General features: G+C 40.2%; 1 protein-coding gene across 1 annotated transcript; it reads right to left on the bottom strand.

Annotated features, from left to right (window-relative positions):
- Nucleotides 1-184: 184 nt before the first annotated feature.
- LOC119426725 (TLC domain-containing protein 4-B-like) lies at nucleotides 185-21,436 on the bottom strand. The gene is made up of 7 exons (XM_037694307.1): nucleotides 21,387-21,436; nucleotides 14,612-14,781; nucleotides 13,017-13,106; nucleotides 10,317-10,375; nucleotides 10,062-10,156; nucleotides 2,576-2,649; nucleotides 185-637 (listed from the first exon to the last, which is right to left on the bottom strand). The coding sequence occupies exons 2-7, from the start codon at nucleotides 14,764-14,766 to the stop codon at nucleotides 319-321; spliced, it is 792 nt and encodes a 263-aa protein (XP_037550235.1). The 5' UTR covers nucleotides 14,767-14,781; nucleotides 21,387-21,436; the 3' UTR covers nucleotides 185-318.
- Nucleotides 21,437-22,644: the final 1,208 nt, after the last annotated feature.

The raw sequence follows: 22,644 nt of genomic DNA, 5'->3' as shown, positions 1-22,644 counted from the left end.
GATGGACGCTTTTCTTTTGTCGTTGCAAATTGTTCATGAAAAAAAAAAAAAAATTGGTCATGCACACAAAATATTGCTTCAAAGTCTTATCATGGCTTAGGGATGACCAGCTAACTGGTCCATCAGTACATTTAAGGGACCGTCTGTCTTCTCAGAAGAACCAAAAAAAGAAGTTTTCCTCGTTACATTCGATCTTGCAGATCTTGCAGTCCTGCGGTTTGCTGCCATAGTAGCAACCTGATTAGTAAAGGTCCAAATTGCTACTAGTGTTGCAATGAGAGTATCTGAAATGTTTTTACACCACTGCCACTTGGTCCCTCAATCTGTTTTCCCATTCTCTTGAGGTGCTGCAGTTTTGCTCCGGCGTGCAGATCGCAACACTCTGTAGCAACCCCGTGCAATCTTATGCATCCACATGACGTTCATGATGTCCAGACAGATACTGGAGCAGATCCAGGCCACGCGGCCTCCCCAGGGTACCAGGTAGAAGGCCTCGGTGCCGTAGACTGCATACATACGACTGTAGTACACTGGCATGACAGCGATGCGGACCATAAAAAAGACTGCTGCCATGGCGACGCCGTTTGCCATATTGGGCCGGGATGACTTGGGATATCCTAGTACCTCAAAAAACCAACTGAAACAAAGAACATTTGTATGAGAATATTGTCCCAGAACAAACGGCAAAGCTGCGACTCTTGGAGACTAGTTGGCGGTTCAAGAAATGGGGAAAACTTTCAGTTGTAGTTTTACTGAATCCTGGATGTTTGCCTCCAAGCAACCAATAAGGATGTGGCAATGTTTGACAATCACAGCCTATTTTTGTATCTACGGATACAATATTTATTTGCCCACATCGTACCCTCCTCAGCCTGCAATGCACCCATATTGACATCCAACCCCATGTTTAGTATTTAAGCTACCGGACTGCACCTTTAAAATGAAGACTAGTTTTTAATATTTGCAATCGGTGAGATTTTTAAACTGCGACAATCAGGGCTATAGGCTCGGCTGTTTTCTCTTACAGCCGAGTTCTTGTGCAGGTGTCAAAAAACAGCTGTAGAAGTACAAAAACTAAAATGTGAAAGGTTCGAGACTAGGGGTGCACTGATTGCAGTTTTCTGGCCAATCACCGATTTCTAAAAAGTCTGACCTGCCGATTCCGATTTTGTTTTATAAGCAACACTGTCAGGTGTTATAAAGTCACAATGCACCTTCAATTTTCCAATATTATTTTGTTGAAAAACATACCCTTGAACAATATCCTAGAAACAATACAAACTGGTTTTAACTGGCCATGAGGTAGTGCTCTGAAATATAAATGAAGTTTAGACAATTGTTAAAACTACAAAAAAATCGTTAAAATCGGTTTCTTATGCAAGTATCGGCCAATTTCCGATTTCCCAAAATTAAGGCAATCGGGGCCGATAAATTGGCCGGCAAATTTACCTGTGCACCCCTATCTGAGATGGGTTGGAGATGCACACAGCAACTTTGCAACTTACGAAAATTCGCCCATTTTTTGAATAGTTTCAAAGTTAAAGCAACGAGACTTCAAGCCTCTGCGCCTAATGCCAGCAAATTGTGAATCCCTGCAAACATTTTAAGACATTCTGGCGACTTCCTCAAGTTCACCAGTCATCGTCAATCTCAGCAAAGTGAGACACTGAGTTAACAGTAAAATGTTTATATAATGGATTTTCTTTACATTATTCAAGAAACATGGCTAAGATGGAAAGCTGTGGCTGAGTGGTTAGAGCAGTCGTCCAGAGTGCATGAGTTGGAGGTTCAATTCCACCAGCAGTTGCATACTGAAGTGTCCCTGGGCAAGACACTGAACCCCTCATTGCCTCTGATGTGTGTCCCATCGGTGCATGAATGTGATAAAGCACAGATTGTTGTAAAGAGCTTTGAGTATCTTGATAAGAAAGAACGGCACTATATGAGTACCATTTACCATTTAAGATGAATTGCATCAGCTATAAGTGGTTTAATACAACATAAAGAAGGCAACAAATGTTATACAATAAAGAGAACAAGCAAGCTGCAGTAAAATATCTATGGGGGAAAAACATTTGTGATGCCTAAAACACTTTGACATAGATAGGATCTCAGGTTTTTAACAGTTATTCATTTTGAGTTGTGACAAGACAATATTTTATTTTTTGTGTGTTAATGATGTAGGTTATGAAATAACATGGATGGGGACCAAGTGTACTGTGAAGAATTGGAAGATTCTCCACTGAGAATAAATTAATCTTTACGCATTCCACTTGTTGAAGACAAATTTCACAATGAAATGCATCAATACTGACCAGTGACGTCCAGTCCTGGTCCTCGAGGTACCACTATCCTGAATGTTTTAGTCGTTTCCCTGCTCCAAAGCACCTGATTTAACAGCTGAACTACTTTTCTTTATAGAAATTTTAACTATTGTTTATTGCTGAACGAAGAGAAAGAGAAAGCCTACAAATGTACAATCCCAAAAAGTTTCCTCACATAAACAATTATGTCCCAGAAGACCTTGAATCCTAACAGACCTGAAACTCTGGTTGTTAAGTAGGCGAGTACATACCGCTGGTTCACACATGGTGTCGAAAACTCAGCGAGCAGACGGAAGTTAGCAAAATAAGGCAACGTTCCTTGGCCCTAAAAAAACAAGGTAAGCACAAGAAGACAAGAAAACATGAAAGGGACAAAATACGAGACAGAGCCATTTGGATCAGTTGGCATGAAGTCGACGCATGACCTCCTTCATAACACCATTTTTAGCGGACTCCTAGAAAAACAGGAAGTACATCACTAGATCTGATCAAAGAATAATCACACAAGTCAAAAATGGGGGCAACACTGTCAGTGCATGTAAAATTCCCGCTCAAAGCCCTAATCAAATATAGATCCATTTGGAGGATCTAACAAAAGTCCTTCCCTCGAGACATATGACTATTCCTCCAGTCTCCAAACTTAAGACTGCTGTCACTAATCTTCCTTCATAAATCCTCTTTTTCTTTTACTGTATTTTCCGGCGTATAAGTCGCAGTTTTTTTTGTTGCATAAATTAGCATGCTTGCAACTTATACAATGAAGCAACGTATTAATGTTTTTCCCCATATTTATAACAATTTTTTTGGCTCAGATCTGACGATTTCATTCATTCTGGCATGGAAAATATTGAACCCTACCGTTTTCAGCCACTAGAGGGCCCTCGACCAATATGGCAAGCAAAGTGCCTCATTATTTGGTAAAAATGGCTGTTAATGAGATGCTTGGCTTGCCATACCAAGCCACCTTTGTCTCGCTCTGGAACTCCAGGAGCAAATGTCAAATCAGCTTCATTTCGCTGTGCCACCCAGGTGAAATGCAGCTGATTTGACCATCAAAGTGCATTTATTAAGGAAACGTTCAACTGAGACACAGCTTTGCTATAATTTTGAGCAAACAAATAATTGTTTTTAAGTGCTAATCTCGTTAAATTCTTGTTAAAGTCCTTCCGTGCATGCTCCCGCAGCCGCCATTTGGCAGCCTATAAATCTTTGGCACAACGCCGGCCCACATTTCCGTGTTGTCAGCGGTGACGCATAATAGATGCGACTTATACAGTGAAGCGGCGTGTATGGCAGAAAATACAGTATTGTGAACAGAAAGGCCTTCACACTAAGAAGGGAACATGAGAATAAATGTATAAAATGGGTTTTCAGCTGAACTGGAACGTTACATTTGATGTTCGCAATAAACCTGCTAATATATTTGTCTTTAAATCAAAGAGTTCACTGACAAGAAAAGCAACATGGTTAGCATGCTGCTCAGCTGCCAGTCTTTTTGTTTACCACATGCTGCTCGTTAAATGTGATCATTTTGAAGGAAAGTTTTACTTTGGTCCGAAACAAAAATCGTAAAAGAGAAATAGGTTTGCACGAGTCCAAAAATGTTAGCATTCATCCTTGAAAGGAAAATATCTACTACAAACTGATATCTATAAGGTTTCCATGAATAAAATGTTAAAATCACAAGTTTCTGAACACTAAATTAACTTTAGGAGAAAGACAGAAGGACAGAGTCAGCAGACACTGGCAACATGGAGAGCTGGCACTGGATTTTTCTAATATCTCAGTCAATCAGCAACAAAAACTGTAACTTGTGTAAACCTGCTAACACAAAGAGAAACATTTAAAAAACACTTTTTAGACAAAAACGCTTCCATAATATTCAGCATTTTTGCATACACTCACCATCCATCTTATTAGGTGCACCTAATATTTGCTTGTAAATACAAAAAGCTAATCAGCCAATCACATGGCAGCAACTAAATGCATTGAGGCATCTGGACGTGGTGAAGGTAACTTGATGAAGTTACCGCTGAGCGCTAAGCGAGAGGATTCAGGTGGCTTTGAACGTGATGTGGTCATTGGTGTCAGAAAAGCATGTTTGATATTTCAGAAACTGATGATCTTTCATGCATAAACATCTATAGTGTTTACAGAGACCAGGCGATCTGTTTTGAGTCTCTTATTTTGGTGAGCCTGTGCAGATTGTAGCCTCAATTTCCTCTCATACTCACAGAAAGCTACTAGGTCAGCTAAATTCGGTGGGGCAAGACCATTAAGAGCTTTAAAAGTAAACAATAAGAGCTTAAAGATGGCATTCTGCACACTCTGGGTGTAACAAGTAATCTGAGCTACTGTTGCTTTGAACCATTCTACTAGAGCTGTCATTTCTAACCCGGCCCAGCCTGACCCAGATTCGGACCGGGCCATAATAAAGTGCTTGGTGTGCGGGCCGGTCTCAGGCTTTGATGGAGTTTTACGAATCATACAGCACAAATAAAACTAAATAAGTATGCACAATATAAAATTGTGTTAATCGACTTGCTGAGGAAGAGGAGGCAGGTCCGACCGGCCGGTTTAAAGAGGTAAAAAAAAAGTTGCATTAAGCGCAGATGGACAAACTGTCACTGACCGTGCATGTCCGCTGACCCGCCGGTTGAAATGGACTCGTGACCTGTCCAGGGTGTACCCCACCTTTCGTACAGTGATGGCTGGACATGGGCACCAGCGACCCCCGCGACCCGAAAAGGAAGAAGCGGGTAAAGATAATGGATGGATGGATTTGCTGATCACCTGCCGCGCGCGTCCCCGCACCTGCCGTCATCTGCGGTGAAGGAAGTAGCAGCATCTACAAAAGCCAAAGCGAGCAGCGCGTTCAATTAAAATAGCCTTGTGCTAGATTTTTCTAAATAATTTTGCTCTAAAAATATTTTTGTTCATCTGTATAATAAACGATCTTTAGAGTTGATTTTTTAGGCTATTTGTTTTGTGTTAATATCCATTTGGTGAAACAAGAAATCTTTTATCTTACTTTCTTTGAAATATGTTTTTAAAATGTTATGTCAAACAGATTTGCTTACAAAAGCAGTAAACGCTTAATAAAACAATGTTTGTTTTTCAGGTTCGGGCATGTAATTCCAGTTAATTTGATCGAGTCGGGTTCGGAAAAAATGGGTACGGACTGGGTCTGATTTTTGTAGGCCCGAATGAAACTCTCCATTCTACCCATTCTCCTCCGACATCAACAGAACAGTTTCATCCACACAATTGCTGCTAACTAAAATGTTCTCTTTTGTGGACCATTCTCTGTAAACCCTAGACATGCGTGTGAAAATCCAACAGTTTTTAAAGCATTTAGACCAATAAACATTCAAAGCCACTTAAAGCCCCTTTCTTACCCATTGGTGCAAGTTGTTTTCACCACGTCTAGATGCCTAAACACATTATGTGCATGGCTCATTAGCCATTTGTGTTCACAAGCAGTTGAACAGGTGAACCTAATAAAGTGGCTAGTGAGTGTATATTTAGGTTATGATCAGCAATTAGTCCTTACAAGAAAACGACGTACAGACATTTTGTTTTTAATTGGTTTCAACATGAGAAACACATGGGGACACAATGTGATTTGCCTGAACGTTAGCAAATACAGAGCAAACTTTAACACAGCACATGTGTATTATACAAAAATACAAACATTCAGCCAGCCACTAGTTCAGGGAGCAATCAAAAGCCATGCAGAGTATTGAGCGTTAAGTTTACAGGACAGACTTGCTTTAGTTAAGACACACTTTCACTTTGTTCCGAGTAGAAACTCCTGCTTTTAGATTCTGCCAGAAATCTTTAACCACCCACACGCCTCTCAACTGGCAAGCTCGGTGAGTTTTGAAGCCGTCGGGCTAAAGTGATGCTTTTAAAACTGTCCCATACGTTTTAATTATTAGATCCGATTTAAAAAAGTGCATCAATTACATAAAGTGTTATGAGTGTTTCAAAATCAATATCTGTGCTTCTGAGTGCCGATTGTTCCAATTCTTCCACCAACATATGAATTAAAGTGAGAAAAAAAAACTAAAGACATAACACCCACACAAAGTAGAAACAACGATTATTTGGCGAGCAGTGGAATACTTACCATCATGGCTGAAACAGAAGCTGGTCATTGAAACATACTTACTATGTCCTACAAACATCTGCACTGCACTTTATGCACCATGCCATGTCAGCCACCTAGCATGAGCATGCTGGTACCTCTAGGAACTGGTAAGTCCATACTGTGACTGGGCATCACATCTGCTCAGTACAACACAATAGCAATAACAGCAGACAAGACAGGAATAAAGAAGTCTCCATCTAGATCAAGACCTGCTCTGCGTTCTACAACCTGTTGGTAGTTTTTGCATGAAGAGGGATGACGCAACCCAACATGGTTCTCTGGTAGTTTTTGCATGTAGGATTCGAAGAGGGGCTGCTCACGTTAGAGTCAGCGAAGGACAAACACACACACATAATATGTATATATTAGAAGAAAACAAAAAAGAAAGCCACGACAAATTGGAAGCAAATAAGAAATAAAAGACACGGATAAAAAAAGCATGCACCTAGTATTTGATTGAGAGTTAAAACACACAAAAGACAAGAACAAGCTGCTAATAAATACATCATTAATGTCTGATCAAGGCGTTTGGAACTGACTGACTAATAACGAAAACACATCAACACAACCATGAATTTAACTTAATTTGCACTCCAGTGATACCACTTTTAACTGAACGCCACCATTAGGCCGCGTTTTCTTTTGTGACTTTTGGTTGTATTTGAACAGGAACACTGAAACATAAATACACTTAACAGATTAACTAAATAAACCTCAACAACATGAGACAATCTGACTGGATGCAAAACTAACTGAAATTAAAATAACATCAGGCCTGTCGCGATAAACAATGAATCAATTAATCGCATGATGAATGAAAATTATCGACCTCATTTTCATTTATCGGCTTTATTGTTTCTTCGTGTCTCTCTTTTTCTGAAGACACTGGATGATAAAAGGTTCAACTCCGGTGCTCTTCACTGACCCCTCGCGTTCTCTTTAAAATCTATTTTAACCGTCCGAAAATCGCGTTTTTGGATCGTTAAAAGCAGCTAAGCTGAGAAGCTAAGCTATGAGCTAAGCTAACGGGCCGACCTCTGGAAAAAAACCTCCGTCTTGTCGAAGCTCCAAAATTCACAGTTGAAACTCGTGCCTTTTGTGCAAAAAGTTGTTTTTCTCTGCAAAAAGAAGCTGAACACTTGTTTACTCACTTTTTATTAAAAGCTCTGTGTGAAAAATGCTAAAGAGCTCAAACCACACTGAGCGTCCACCATTTTGAGAACCGAAGAAACAGCCCATGTCACGTCAAGGGGCCTCCCTCACATTTTTCTTAAAGAGACACGCTGCTCGCTCCCTCACTATCCATCCTTCGGTTCAAACCATCGTATACTCCCATCCAGTGGTCAAAAAAAGGTACTACACACAAAATTAACCAAAATTTATTCTTAAATTTGACAATAATTATTGTCAAATTTCAAACAATATTATCGTTTATCGCAATAATTTCTGAGACAATTGCCCAGCAAAATTTGTTATCGTGACAGGCCTATATAGCACCAAAGATAAGCCGATTGTAGTGCATTCATTTCACTGTGGTTGAAAAAGTTGTATCTGTTATTGTTGACTACAATTAAAACTGAGATTTTATGTGATCTTGAGATGTAGTCATGACGAAACAGTCATGAGTGTCCAGCAACAGTATGGCCTGCTTATATTCTTCACCTCAGAGTTTGAAACTGCTCCGTTTCTACAAATACTATGAATGGCAAAAGCTTTCGCCTCTGTTGGTAATCTTTGCTTTATAATCTGGAATTTGTTTTGACTTCTAATTTGATTAAAAGCAACAAGTCTCCAAAAATATTTCAGAGTAATCAAGTTAAATGAAAGAGACTGTAAAACTTGTATTTCAGGGAGAAGTAGGAGGCAGAACCAGACTCTGGTGCAAAAGAGAAAAATGACTGTAGATAAGCAAGTGAGTATTGAAGTAAAAAAAAAAAAAAAAAAGTTTGTTTGCATGCAGGAACCCTGCCTTCAGAGCTATACGCATGCACACAGTGGTTACAGTTCAGCCTGCAGCTGTGCTCAGCTCAGAGAAGTTCAGCCGACATCAGATGTGTGCGCCAATCAAAGGGGGTCAGTAAAACAAACAGAAAGCACAGAAACTGTAAGGGCAAGGTGAGAGGGGAGGGAAAGGGTCATCAGCCATTACCATCACGGAGCATTCCATGCAAAAATTACCGTTCGTTTCTTGTTTTTATGCAACAGATCCTGTCGACCCAGAGGGTAACAGATTGAACCAAGAGTGAACAGCGCTGTCCATAAACGCTCGACAGGCTCGACTACGGCCGCACTGAGACAAGAGCAAACTGCATTTTGTAAATCCAGGATCTTTTGGAAAACATTCGTTCCTGTTGTGTTGGCATTTGCCACCTGTTTCACATGATCATGTTTTACATGGGTTCCAAACCATATGGCATCTTACAACGCAAGAAGTGCATCGTTATTGGCTTGTACATTATTCCTGCAATCAATTCATCCATCTATCCATCTATCATCCATCCATTCATCCATTCAACCATCCATCCATCCATCCATTCATTCAACCATCCATCATCCATCCATCTGTCAATCTATCCATTCAACCATCCATCCATTCATTCAACCATCCATCATCCATCCATCCATCTATCCATTCAATCATCCATTCATCCATCTATATATTCATTCAAGCATCCATCATCCATTCAAGCATCCATCATCCATCCATCTTCTCTATCCCCTTGATCATGCTCTGGGTGAGTAGCGTGGTACACCAAGAACAAGGGGCCTGTCCACAGCCTTTCAACAAAATTTGGATCCAACTCTAGTTTTACGTTTCCCAATAGAATGCATTTATTCATTTATATATTTATTTTATTTCTTCTTCTTCTCCCTTCCGCTGGGTTCACCACAGTGAAGTTACTTGCATGAAGACCTGGCAATTGTTTTGACACCAGATGTCATTCCTGACGCAACCAAACCACCGAGCTACCGCAGCCCTGTGTGTGGAGCAGAGAGCTGCCATCTAGGGCGCCCAGAGGAGCAGAAGGTGAGATTTAAAGGCCTTGCTCAAGGGCCCAGAGTGGGGCAAATGAGGGTAGAGGCAGGTGTGGGTGCTTTATCAACTTTTTCACCCACTTTTTATGTTGGCGATCCAGGGGGTCGAACCGGCGACCTTCTGATCCCAAGCTCACCTTCTCTAACCTCTGCGCCACCACCCAATTTCCCAATAGAACATTTATCTTAAAGCCAAACAAAACTGAACGTACTGTCTCGGACAGGCAAACATACAGCAATCAATAGCTCTTGCCTTCTGGTAAAACAGCATTCCCCTAAAGCATCCGTACTAAAACCAATCAATGAAGTGAAATTAATCATCAATAGGGTTTCTTTGGCATATATACCCAAAGTACATTACCTCTATCCTGATTTTATCTTGCATGTTTTCATGGAACTTGTAATATAGAAAACTCATAGGGACTTTTATAGACGATCTACAGAATCTAAATGGGTTAAAACAATGAAAGAGGACTAAGCTGTTCACCCTTGGTTGTATCCTTCCCATCTTGCCTGCACGTTCTGCTATTGGACAATAGGGCACTCACCAGTACATAGTAGTAAGCATACAGTGCTGCCAGATGATGAACTACAAAAAACTTGTCTCCTATTGCCCTCCAATAGTAAAATATAAGCAGCAGATCTGGAAAACAGACACACAGGATAAAAGAAGAAAACATTGTTGTGATGTTTTTAAAGTTTCTACAGCTTTAACTGATTAAAAATATACAGGTACACCTACAATTTTATATTATTTCTAGAAAATATTAGCTAGCACTACCTGGTTAAACTGTTCGTCTTACCAGATATGAGGTAGCCTGTTGTGATTGCAACATTCGTCTTCACCAGTGTAGGATCGCCCCTATTAAAAAATAAAAACATAATTAAAATTTGTTGGCAAGGATAACTAGATTTAATACACCCAATAAAAGGAGAAAATTGTTTTAAATACCACCTAAAAGTTATGTAAATTGTACTAAGTACAAACCGTTTTAAGCAAGTTTGTCTAAGAAACTAGCATTTAGCAGCTGAAGCTAGCTTGCCAGAAGATGCTACGACAGCTAGATTAAAAGAACAAAACATAAAAGCTTGTTTTTAAGGAAGACCTGATAAAAAAGGGTCTGAAATATAATCTGCATGGTCATATTTGTACTAAAAATGAATAAATAAAACTAAAATTAGGGACACATGTACAGCTGTCAGTAACCTCAGGACGTGTTCTGGACACAAGATAAAGAGATAATTGGAAGGTGCTGATAAAATGATAAGGTATCTTGCTATCTAAATTTGTAAGATAGCTTATCATCTCTAGATTTACAGTTTATTGGCCTAAACTAAACATGAACACCTCATACGGTACATCAGACGCCCGTCGACAAACTACTATTCAGCAATAGAGCGATCTAGAGCAACGGCTCGGGCATGGAAAGACCTCGTAAAGCATGTTGACCTTGATTTGTGACCTTGGCGCTGGGGTGATGAAAAGATTACGCAACACGGTGTCAAGTGGTACAAATGTGTATCAAGTTTCATTACATTATCTTGAGCAGATAAGAAGTTATGGCCCGGAGAAGAGAAAGTTTATAGACGGAGACTCCGCCATTGTCCGTCTTTCGAGAGGCGTGAAACAAAAATTAATTTTAAATTTACTTCCAACACAAACTAAGAACATTATGCTTCTCTTTTACATTGAAACAGAACGTCTAAATACCGGCTAACATTAGGGGGGTTGACAGATGTTTCTCTAATTTTGGCAGTTGCTCCTGACATCTAATGAACAATAAACTGGGTACCATGATACTATTCGATGCTGTAAAAATGCTGAGTGTGCTGAATTCTTATAATAAATTAAAAAACTGTGTTAGAAAATAAATGAAACAGAGTCTGAACGGGGTTTTTTTTTTTCTCTGCTTTGCAAGTAATGATCACAAATCCATTTATGTGCGAACGATACAACGTGCCTGACTTTTACAAAAAAGCTTAAGAGCAGACGCCAACAACCATTTTTTGTGAAAGGGCCATGAAGTTATGCACTTCAATGAGGATTTATTGAGACAGTTCCACCCAAGTCTGAATTACAACTCAGAAAGTGTACCCTAGCCTCAACGTCTGCATGCCTTGAGCATGGAAAGTGGTGATAGCTGCAGAAACAAACTTTTTATTGTCACTTCTGTTGGTTTAAATGAGCTGCACACTGTTGGATTTCATATTTTTATACCTTTTTTATATTTCCTATCAAGCATTCAAATGTCATGTTATACAAAGTGTGTGTGTGTCTTTCTTCCAGGGTTGCACTATATTTATAGAAGATGTTTGCTAATTCTAACTAGTTGACCTTTAAATATAATCTCACATTAGCTAAGGATAATTTTACAAGTTCACATTTGATATATTACAAGCAATCAAATCATGCCAGATAGCAGACTGATTAACATAAATAAAGCTAGAACACATTTCTTTAATTTAGACAATATAGTTTGACTAAATAAGATCCCTCAGGATCTCTCTTAATAATAACCATTAACATTTAATCATTGTTGAATACAGGGTCGGTTTAGCTGAGAGGACACAGCGTTAATTGTCACAGTAAGCTACAACAGCAAAAGTATAAAAAGGATCAAGTAAGAACACGCAAACATGAGTTAGATAACAATTAATAGTTATTAATTATTCCTAGAAATAAACAACTTTAACTCAAATCATTTGGTATCACGAAGGTATAATCACGTTAAACAAACAGCTAAAACGAACGATTTCAGTGAGGCAAAACTTCTTATCTGAAATGTAGATATTAACGTCCTTGAGGGGGCGGGCTAGAGTCGTAACCCTAGCAACAGAAGCTAAACCAATCAGAAAGCTAGCCTCCTCAAACTGTGATGAAAGGCCGGAAATGACACACGCCCACCGAGCATTTCCGGGAGGCGCACACCAAGACGGTTCGTTCTTTAATGCTCCAAAATATATGCATATATTTTAATAATGTAATTGTTTGTCTCTGAATATCTGTAACCCATGTTTTATCAAATAAATCTTTTATACCGAGGGCGACGTCTCAGCTGTTTTGAACACGACGTGGTAGCCAGCCACGACAACACTCAGCACTGTACTACCTTTGATAGGAAACGTTGCTACAAAGCAAAAAGATGCATTGTTATTGGCTTGGATTGTTTGTAATAGTTATTATTATTAACCACACTACTTAACATATCCTATTGATTTTCAGGTTTGCATCTGGAGCACAGTTAAGTTGGTGTGATATTATTCCCACATCCATAATCTGACTTCTGAGACAAATAAAAGAGCACAATCAGCTCATGCCTAACGTTACCTTCTTACCCAGAAACCCTTTTCACGGCTACATTAAGGTCCAAGCCTAAAAAAATTGTGATTTTGTTTTTTCATCCGTTACAATCTGCTCAAATAGCCAAAAAAAAAGTTGGCATTTGCAGTGAAATTAAAGGCTTTTAAAGACAAGAACATAAGATCGACAGCAGAACCCTCACCAGACTGGGTCTTCGTTGACGGCATCGTCGAAGAACAAGATGTAGAGACAAAATATTCCGACCAAGAGTGCGTGGAACGTGGACACGGTCCTGGAAATTAAAAACCACAACACACACACGACCATGATTATCTCCTCCCTGACAAAGAAAGAACCAGATCAGTTATAGACGTCTCAAAGAAACAGAGTATTTATATTTCCTCGTTAAATGTGCCGTGGAGCTGCTCTGAGCGGAACTTCTCGTATTTGCAGTGGCTATAAAGAAAGCCTGTCACGATTGCACAGATTCAGACCAATTAGACTGAAATTAAACACTGCTGAAGGGTCAAGAAGAGCGGCGCAAAGTCCCAGTCAGTCATTCACACAGCGAGCCAGTCCGGCAGTCCTCAGCAGTCACTCCGTGAGACAGAAAGTCAGCAGCACCGACTGTTTAAACAGACGGACTCAGGATCCCCAGAGCCCGCATCCATGTGACTGTTTTAATTGTAAAAACAGCTCTCAAATATGAGAAAGAAAATGAGAGCTGCCGCACATTAACGGCTCTGAACGCTGTTTTGTGGCAGCTTTTGTTCAGAACACAAACCCAAATTATCCAAGCAGGAAGTGTGATGTTCCTATGACTCATTATCAAAACCAGATAAACACATTTTGTCCAGTTTTATGTGACAAACATGATCAGATTGTTAAAAAACTTTATTTTAGATGAGATAAAAGATAAAAATGTGCACTCTATAGGCCTGTCACGATAACACATTTTGCTGGGCGATTAATTGTCTCGGAAATTATTGCGATAAACGATAATATTGTTTGAAATTTGACAATAATTAATAATTATTGTCAAATTTAAGAAATGTTTGTTAATTTGTTTTGCATGTAGTATTGTACAGTGAGGGAGCGAGCAGCGTGTCTTCAGAAAAAATGGGAGGGAGGCCCTTTGATGTGACATGGGCTGTCTCTCTTCGGTTCAAATGGCGGACGCTTGGTGTGGTTCTTTAGCATAGCATTTTTTACACAAAGCTTTTAATAAATAAAAAAAATCAGTAAACAAGTTCTCAGCTTCTTTTTGCAGAGTAAAACAACTTTTTACACGAAGGCACGAGCTTCAATCGTGAATTTTGGAGCTTCGACAAGACGGAGGTTTTTCCCCCCCCCCGAGGTCAGCCTGTTAGCTTAGCTGCTTTTAACGATCCAAAAACGAAAATTTGGACGATTAAAATGGATTTTAAAGAGAAAATAGAAAGGGAGGGGTCAGCGAAGAGCACCGGAGTTGAGCCTTTTTGTCATCCAGTGACTTCAGAAAGTGAGACATGAAGAAACGACAAAGTTGACAAATGAAATTTAGGTCGATCATTTTCATTTATCATGCGATTTATTGTTTATCGCGACAGGCCTAGTACTCTACATGAATAACTGGTATGAAAAGGAGACTAGAAAACATTCTGTTCGTTTAAAAAGCACAAGAAAACGAGTATTTTGCATTAAAATGTCAACGTTCTTTAGAACTTAAAAAGCTGAATATGTCAGTACATATCTGGATCCAGTGAACGTGTACCTCCAAAGCCAAAAACAAGCTTTACAAAATGTGAATATGCTCACCTCGAGTTCCACTCCACCTTCTGCTTGTCACTAAGGCCCGAGAAGCCTGTGCTGACCCGCAGGGACATCCAGGGGCTGACTCTGTGGAAGAGCCACTGGAAGGTGAAGAAGCTCGTCACCGAAATGGTGAGGATAATCTGGCTGAATGGGTCCATGGCCACCCAACCCCACTGTGGGGAGGACAGAGAGAAAAGGGTCAATGTTGAAAGCAGCAGAAATAAATCATCAGTATCAAATTCCAAACAACTTATTGTTGCCCCAAACTGTTGTATATGTACTGAAATTACATTTAATTAAGATAAAAACAACACACGAGCAAGAATAAAATTGATATAAAATGGCAACAAATAGTTAAAATAATGTGTGAATGTTTGCACATACATAGACAATTGAGCCTTTCGCTAAAGAAAAGAAAACAACAATCACTGAACTTAAAAAGTTGCACAAGTAATAACAAAAACTAAAATCATCTAGAGAAACTACATTTTCTGAATGCTTATTACAGAAGAACTTGCTGAAAAACAGCTGAAATAAGCTAAAGAAAATCTGAAATGTAGCTGAAATGGAAGAACAAGCCTAATTTAGCAGAAGAAAGCAGAAAGGACACATTTGCTGAATTAGGTTTAAATGAACAGAAGTGACAATAAAAAATTGGAAATTAGCTAAAAAAATAGCTGAAAGGCAGAAAGAAGCTTAAACTACCAAGAGGAAGCAGAAAGAGCTAAAGAAGCTAAAAAAGTGTAATTGCCTGAAAAAGCTAGCAACAGCATCAAAGAGCTAAACAGTAGCTGAAACAGCAGAACAAGCTGAAACTAGAAGAACAAAGCTGAAAGGAGCATAACAAGCTGAAATGAGCAGAAATAAGTTAGAAAAAGCACAGAAATGTTGTAGTTAGATGAAAGAGTCTGAAAGGGGTGAAAAACAGCTGAAATGAGCTGAAAGTAGCTGAATTTTTTTTAGATCTGCACAAAGACGCTGAAAGAATCTGAAGCAGAACAAAATGTGAAAGGAGCAGTAAAAGATTGTAAACAGATCTAAAGATTTGAAGGATGGAAAAATGAGATCAATTCTTTTTATATGGAGGAAAAAAGGCTAAATATTTCAAAAAGCTAAAGTTGCACCAGCATCTAAAGTCATAGCAGGATTGTCCTGAACGAGCTGAACATTTTGATATGATTTGTTGAAATAGCACAAAAATTGTGGAACAAGAAAGATGCTGAAAAACATACGGAAGAAAAATGGATCGCAATAGTGAGAATGCTTCATAAACATTCACACAATTAATTAAAATTGAATTTTCGTTTTGAATTATGGCTTAAAATAATTATTTAAAAAAAAATCAAACAACTAAATCTGGGCCTGACAGAAAAGCTGTGAGAAAAACTGACCTTAGTGCTCTGACTAGAGCGTGACGGTGCAATAAATCTCTACCATTTAGTCAAAGGGCATTTCCTTTAAGCATTTTATAAACCAGTAATAAAATCTTGAACTGGATCCTGAAAATGACAGGAGCCCAGTGTGGAAAGGCCAAAACTGGGATAAAGTGGTTGCAGCGAGTGACTGAACTCGAAGTACAAGAGGTTGCAGCAGATAAATGCATGGATCATTAGTTCTAATTCACTTCAAGCAAGATAGGGCTTATTCATCGTAAGAGTCCTCACGTGGGACAATTTAGTTTTATCTGTTTGCTTTAAAGAATTGTCAATAATTACTCCAAGATTTCTGACATAATGGCTGAATGTCGTCTGCTCCACTGCATACGTGGTTTTAAACAAAAATACAGAAAAGTTAAACATTAACTCAAGAAGGTGGCTTTTCGTCTCCTCAGACTTTGAATCGTTTAGTTGAAAGCAGCGTATGACTCACGGCTTTACATCCTAAAGCTGCAGAAAATGTTACGCAACAACATGATTGAGTCAGTTTCCACAGCTGAGTGAGAGCACGGCACGGCAGAGTCCATCTTCGAACAAAGAGTGGGCACCTTCACTGACCTCCTTTCAGACCACAATCAATATCGCTCTGCTAATCACAGCTATGGGAACACACTGTGCCCAATAATAAATAAAGATAATGATATGCGTATGAGATAGGAAGACTTCAAAATTACAAACACCGAGTACTTCAAGAGTTTATTTGAAATTCAACCTTCAATTTCTGGAACGGTGCATAAAAATCCACCGTTCAGGGTGATTATTTTGGAGATAGCCTCAAGCTTTCTGTCTCAGATTCCTATCTGCCAATAACCAGCATCAGCGTTTCTGCACTTGAACGTATTCAATTGAAAAATACTTTATTAATCCCAAAGAGAAATTAAACGTTGTTGTAACTCGTTATCCTCGTTTCATTGAGACATGTTATAGATGCTGATGGCTGTAGGCAGGAGGGATCTCTTGTAAAGGTCCGTCCCACAGCAGATCCGAAGAAAATGGCCGCAGATGCCGTCCGATCCATCTACTCAGACTCGGTTGGTCTCTCGGTTCCTCCGAGCTGCAGGATCGCCCGAATGCTGGGCAGAACTCCTCCCGGTAGACTGCCGAGCTTCACGTCGCTGCGGACAGACGGCTGCAGGTGCCGGAGGATGATCCCATCCTTCTGCTGTCACGAGCCTCGTTTACTGCCATTTCCAGGATCTCATTGGTCAGGCACTCGAGCACAGGTAGACGAGAATGCATCCACGGCGCCTCCTTTTCAACTCATTTGAGATTTGCGGCTGTAGTTAAGATGTTGAGCTTTTGAGATGTTAATCAGCTGCTCCTGGTTGTTAAAAAAAAAACACCTTATTGTCATGGTTATTCATCATAAACATCCAAAAGTAAAAAAAGAAAAGTTTTAGTAAAAATCCTTCCAGCGGCACAGCAGCTAATACCAGAGGAAACAATCATCCAAAAAAATGTGATTTACATCCAGTAAAAGACGAATTAAGGTTTACAAAAGCAAAATCTCAGAATGAAAGTAGCAGAGCTGCTCCAACATGCAGACACCCCGAGCGGCGCAATTCCGATGCCGTATCATGAGTCATGAACTCACTCACACGTGGCTTGTGCACAGCATGTCACCAAAATGTTCTCACAGCCACAGATGGAGCTGCTGGTGGGTCCGCTCCTCCTGAATCTGGCCTCGGTCGCTGTCAGACGCTGTGAATGTCACTGACTCACTATCGGACGCTCGCCTTATGAGTGATCTGCTCAGCCGGGACATGTCTCGAAGGCGAGGCACGCAGGTTTCAAATTTAGCCGGCTTTTATATTTGACTTGCTGCTGTGTGTTTGCTGCACACCAGCAAAGAGAAACTGAGAAATGTTGCTGTGTGGAACAGGTTGGACCACGTATCACTTGTCACAAACTGTACAGTAAATCCAGGGATGGCTGAACTAGAATATCAACCTGAGCGAATATTTCTCTAGCTTTGGATTTTTGGCAAGAGCACTTATGCATTACTGCAAAACATTTAAAAAGAGTTTAAATTTGCATCTAAATGAAAACTTTACAAAGAACAAAGGAGATTTCAGTTCATCCTGAGGGGAGGATGTGAATTTGTCTATAAAATAAAGCAATCCATTTGAGTTATGCACATATTTGTCTAAACCTCATTGTGGGGGCGGCACAAGAAGAAAACACCGCCAGGGGATCACCAAACTCTGCGCACAAATGAGGTTTTGACCTGATTGTGTTGCTGGTGGAAAACCCAGAAGAAAATCAATCCACTCAGAGAGAGATGCAGTCGTCTGTTCAGAATGTCAAAATGCGATGGAGATTTGTGTTGTTGTGGAGCTAAACCAGTGCAGCCTTGTGAAATGGGCACAAACGATAGCTGTGTGCTCCTTAAAAGAAACTGAACCAAATGTTGAGACTTGTAACAGATTGCAAAAGCATAAAGGAGAATCCTCTGCAGAGACTCTCGTATAGAAATTGAGTGGTTTTCACAGACAAGTCCACAGAGGCTACGGACCTGTTTTATTTATTTTATCTTCATCTAAGCCAGGTCAGACAGGTTAAAGTATTAAAAAAAACTGACCAATTCAAAAGGAATTCTTTTCAAACTTCTGTATTTACAGTCAATAGTCAGAATTTCTTTGTCATACGCAACACATGTGGTACATGTGGTGGGACGAAACTGTGCACACAGGGTCCCAGTTACATCCAACAAAAGTATCAAATGTAAAAGAAAAACCGTAATAAGATCTAAAATGTGAACTAAGAAAAGCGTTTAACAAAAAATACGCTAAGCACCGATAGCATAAAACAATACGCCGAACAGCAGCACGAACATGAGTCTGTGTGAGCAGATGAGCACGAATGAACACAGCATGAAATAAATCGGCAGCATGATGTGATTTTTCACAGAGATTAGAGATTCATGAGTCTAACAGCCTCAGGGTAGTGGTTCTACACTTAATGCTCCTCAACCTGTTGCCTGAGGGGAGCAGGGCAAAACATGTGTGTGCTGGATGAGTGGGGTCCTTCATGATGCAAGTGGCCCTCTTCCTGCATCTGGAGGTGTAGATGTCTGTGACGGTGGGGAGACTGTTAGTGACATGTTTTAAGAAACCATGCAGGGTCATTTACCCCAGAGATAACTGAGTGACCTATCTCCTGACATGCTTTACTGAGAGGGTTGATTTATGTACCACACATGCATGTTTGGGGCCCACAAAGTGCAGCACGGGATCCTGTTGCCAAGAGTAAATGGTGACAACGGTTGGTCACGAGGAGAGAAAACTGCTGAACCTGGAGAATAATTACAACAAGGGACTTAATGGGTGATATGATGTGAAAATCTTAACCAATATCTGCTGAACTTGTTTTTTTTAAGGTAATTGTAAAACATATAAATGTGTGTCTACCTTAAATAAGGAAAACTTAAACAAATATGAATTATCGCAAGGGTGGATTTAGAAAAGCTTGGTTTAAATGTTCAAATAAATAAATCTTATTCATGTATCACTAATGAATATGGCTGATTTTTATTCAGGCATGTCGTTTGGATACAATTTATCACTCACTGCTGAAGACGTAGGCCGAGCAACGTTTTCGCCCGTGTCCATCTGTACCGTGAGCAAACTATCTACTGAAAACATTCAACTGATTTTTTTGTGGAACTTTGAGAAAGTAATCAGTGGGTTACCCTACAGCAGCGGTTCCCAACCCTGGTCCTTGAGGAACGCCATCCTGCATGTTTGAGTTGTTTCCCTGCTCCAACATACTTGAGTCAGTGATTTTAGTTCTTCTTGAAGTTCTGCCAAAGCCTGTTAAGCGCCCATTCATTAAAATCAGGTGTATCAAAGCAGGGAAACAACTAAAACATGCAGGATGGTGTTCCTCAAGGACCAGGGTTGGGAACTACTGTCCTACAAGACAATGACTATAATTCAGTGAACTGAGCAGATATTCAAATTTTAAAAATTGGCCTTGCAGCAGCTAGTCATTCACAAAACATACTCCAAGTGCTAACAGATCACAAGATATCTCAATATTGCATGGCATTGCACGTGGAGGTTATGCTCAGGGTTTGACTAAAAAGGGCTACAAATCTGTTGTTTCTCAATATAAAATGATTTTAGTCTAAAACCAGTGTCGTGATGTTCTTAAGTTTTACCTTATCTACTGTGAAGAAAATTAATCTCCTCAGGACATCTATATATATATATATATATATATATATATATATATATTTACTTTCTGCTCTATCATATTCAATATCAAAAGCACATTTATGCTTATTTTTATGTATAAAACATACAAAGGATACATGTATGTTTAATTTAAAGGAGCTCCATGCAAAGTATGATCATAAAAAAAGTTACCCTTATCTATATTAAAAGGTGCAGTTTCATAGACTCCGACTCCAGTAGCTTTCCAGATTTATTAATATGCAATTCTGAGATGCAGGTACAAGGGTTGCCAGATAGGAAATGATTACATTTTGTACAATTACTTTATCATATGTGCTCAGTGTGGGTGCACTTTGTCACTCAGCTAGGGTAAAGGTAAAGTGTGTGACTGGTCAGACGTTCTGATGATATTTGGGTGTTCACGAGAATAATAATGGGAGTGCCAATTACATACTTAAAGTATGGACCCTAAAACTATTGTATAAACACGTACCATACATCTGGCAACCCTGGTGGGTACGCACTCAATGTAATAAAAAAAAAAAAAAAAAAAAAAGTGACAGCTTGAGTCACATGACTAACATATATAATGTGATATGATGTTGGTAAACAAACATGGCCGGTAAGTTCCATCACTTTGGCTGTTTCTGTTTTTAAAAAAAAATTAAAATAAATATGGGAGCAGGGTGGGGGGGTTGGGGTTCAGAACTTTGCAACCTTTAAAATAAAGAGCAGTGTGCTCCATATTTTCTAATACATGAAGTACATGTATGTATATTTACTGGACCTGGCTGATTTTTGTTCAGGCATGTTGTTTAGACAGCCCCTTCTCCTGATAGATGGAGCATATGTGATTGCGTAACAGGGTCTCCTCAGGAGGAAACGAGAGCTGAACGAAAATAGCCTGAGGTGGAACACGGTAGATGAGACTGAAACGTGCTTTTCACACAGATCCTGGAAATATTCAATAAAGAATTTGGCGTTAAAAACAATTAAATTTAAAAAAAAAAAAAAGGCAGCAACAGCGCCAGTTCACGCCGCATTGCTCCTCCAGATGTTGTTCTCTCTCGGCGTGTGTGTGTGATGGGCTGATCGTGTCGGGGTGTGTGTGTATCATCAACACAAAAGCACAGATTAAACATGAAGAACTGCGTTTTGACTCACCTTGTGACTCTCATCCAGATGAGTCACTGGCGTCTCGCTCTCACAAGTGCGTTATGGTGTCCGGGGTCGCTTGTAAAACCGAGTAATCAAAGCCACAGCCATGATGATGATTATGTGGATTCATTATTACTATTAAAAATAATAAAACAAAAAGGCGGCTCTCCTCCTCTCCCCCTTGTTTGCTCTGCAGACACGACAGCCGGTGGTGGACCCGAAGGACGGGTGCGGATCGGAGCTCGTGGCAGTTTCTTCAGCTGTGTTTACCGAGGAGTCGGAGCAGAGCTGCAGCGGGCCGATCGAGCAGCTCGACGATCGATTACCAGGCGAGACGAAGGGGTGCGTGTTGGGGTGGGGGTGTGTGCTCTCTGAACCAAAATTAATTACAATCTCAGTCCTTAAACATACAGATGCAAACAGCAAATAATAAACAAATAAAAGCATAGTCTACTGACAGGCAGAATTAATGGATTGTCGAAACGAGTTTGCCTGCCTGTTATCCATACAAATAAGAAATTTAAATCTTTAATCAGTCAATTATAAATTATACTGTATATAAATTGTATTTTTTTGAGTGGTTAGGCCTTGTCATAAAGTGTATTGCTAGGTCCGTCCTGTTTAAATATTTCATTTTATCAGTAAGCATGAACAGGTGCTTCCTCCCACCAACCTAATGCATGCATGTTGGGTTAATCTGTAACTCTGAAGTCTCTCTAGGTGAGAGAAGGGATGTTTGTCTATTAAATAACCTGTTCCTGGTGTTCCTGCTTCTCACACAGTGACTGCTGGACTGGCGCCGACCCTTGTGCAGCTCAGCGGACCTCAGAGGGAGCTGGGACTCCTGGTTGAGCTCAGAGAGAGCCAAGGCCTCCTCATGGAGGTCAAAGGGTTCAGGGCATCCTTGTGGAGCTCAGAGGGAGCCATGCCTCCTCATGGACCTCAGAGAGCCAGGCCTCCTTATGGAGCTCGGAGAAAGCCAGGCCTCATCGTGGAGCTCAGTGGGAGCCAGACCTCCTTGTGGAGCTTGGAGAAAGCCAGGCCTCATCGTGGAGCTTAGAGGGATCAGGGCCTCCTCGTGGAGCTATGAGAGAGTCGGGCCTCGTGGAGAATGGAGAGTTGGGCCATTGTGAAGCTCAGAGAGCCGAGGCCTCCTCGTAGAACTCACAGAGCAAGACCTCTTTGTGGAGCTCAAAGCTGAGGCCTCCTCATGGAGCTCAGAGAACCGGGTCTCCTCACGGAGCTCAGAGGGAGCACAGCCTCT

This window comes from Nematolebias whitei, chromosome 20 (genome assembly GCF_014905685.2).
Source record: "Nematolebias whitei isolate Nwh7 chromosome 20, NemWhi1, whole genome shotgun sequence".
NCBI classification, from domain to species: Eukaryota; Metazoa; Chordata; class Actinopteri; order Cyprinodontiformes; family Rivulidae; genus Nematolebias; species Nematolebias whitei.
This window is presented reverse-complemented; position numbering and strand designations above follow the sequence as displayed.

Excerpts from the sequence above, each read along its gene's own strand:
- LOC119426725 (XM_037694307.1), bottom strand. The coding sequence starts at position 14,766 with ATGGACCCATTCAGCCAGATTATCCTCACCATTTCGGTGACGAGCTTC. Across the intron at positions 10,157-10,316 it reads AACAGGCTACCTCATATCTG|ATCTGCTGCTTATATTTTAC; the intron begins GTAAGACGAACA and ends TCTGTTTTCCAG. Across the intron at positions 2,650-10,061 it reads ATGCTTACTACTATGTACTG|GGCCAAGGAACGTTGCCTTA; the intron begins GTGAGTGCCCTA and ends TTGTTTTTTTAG.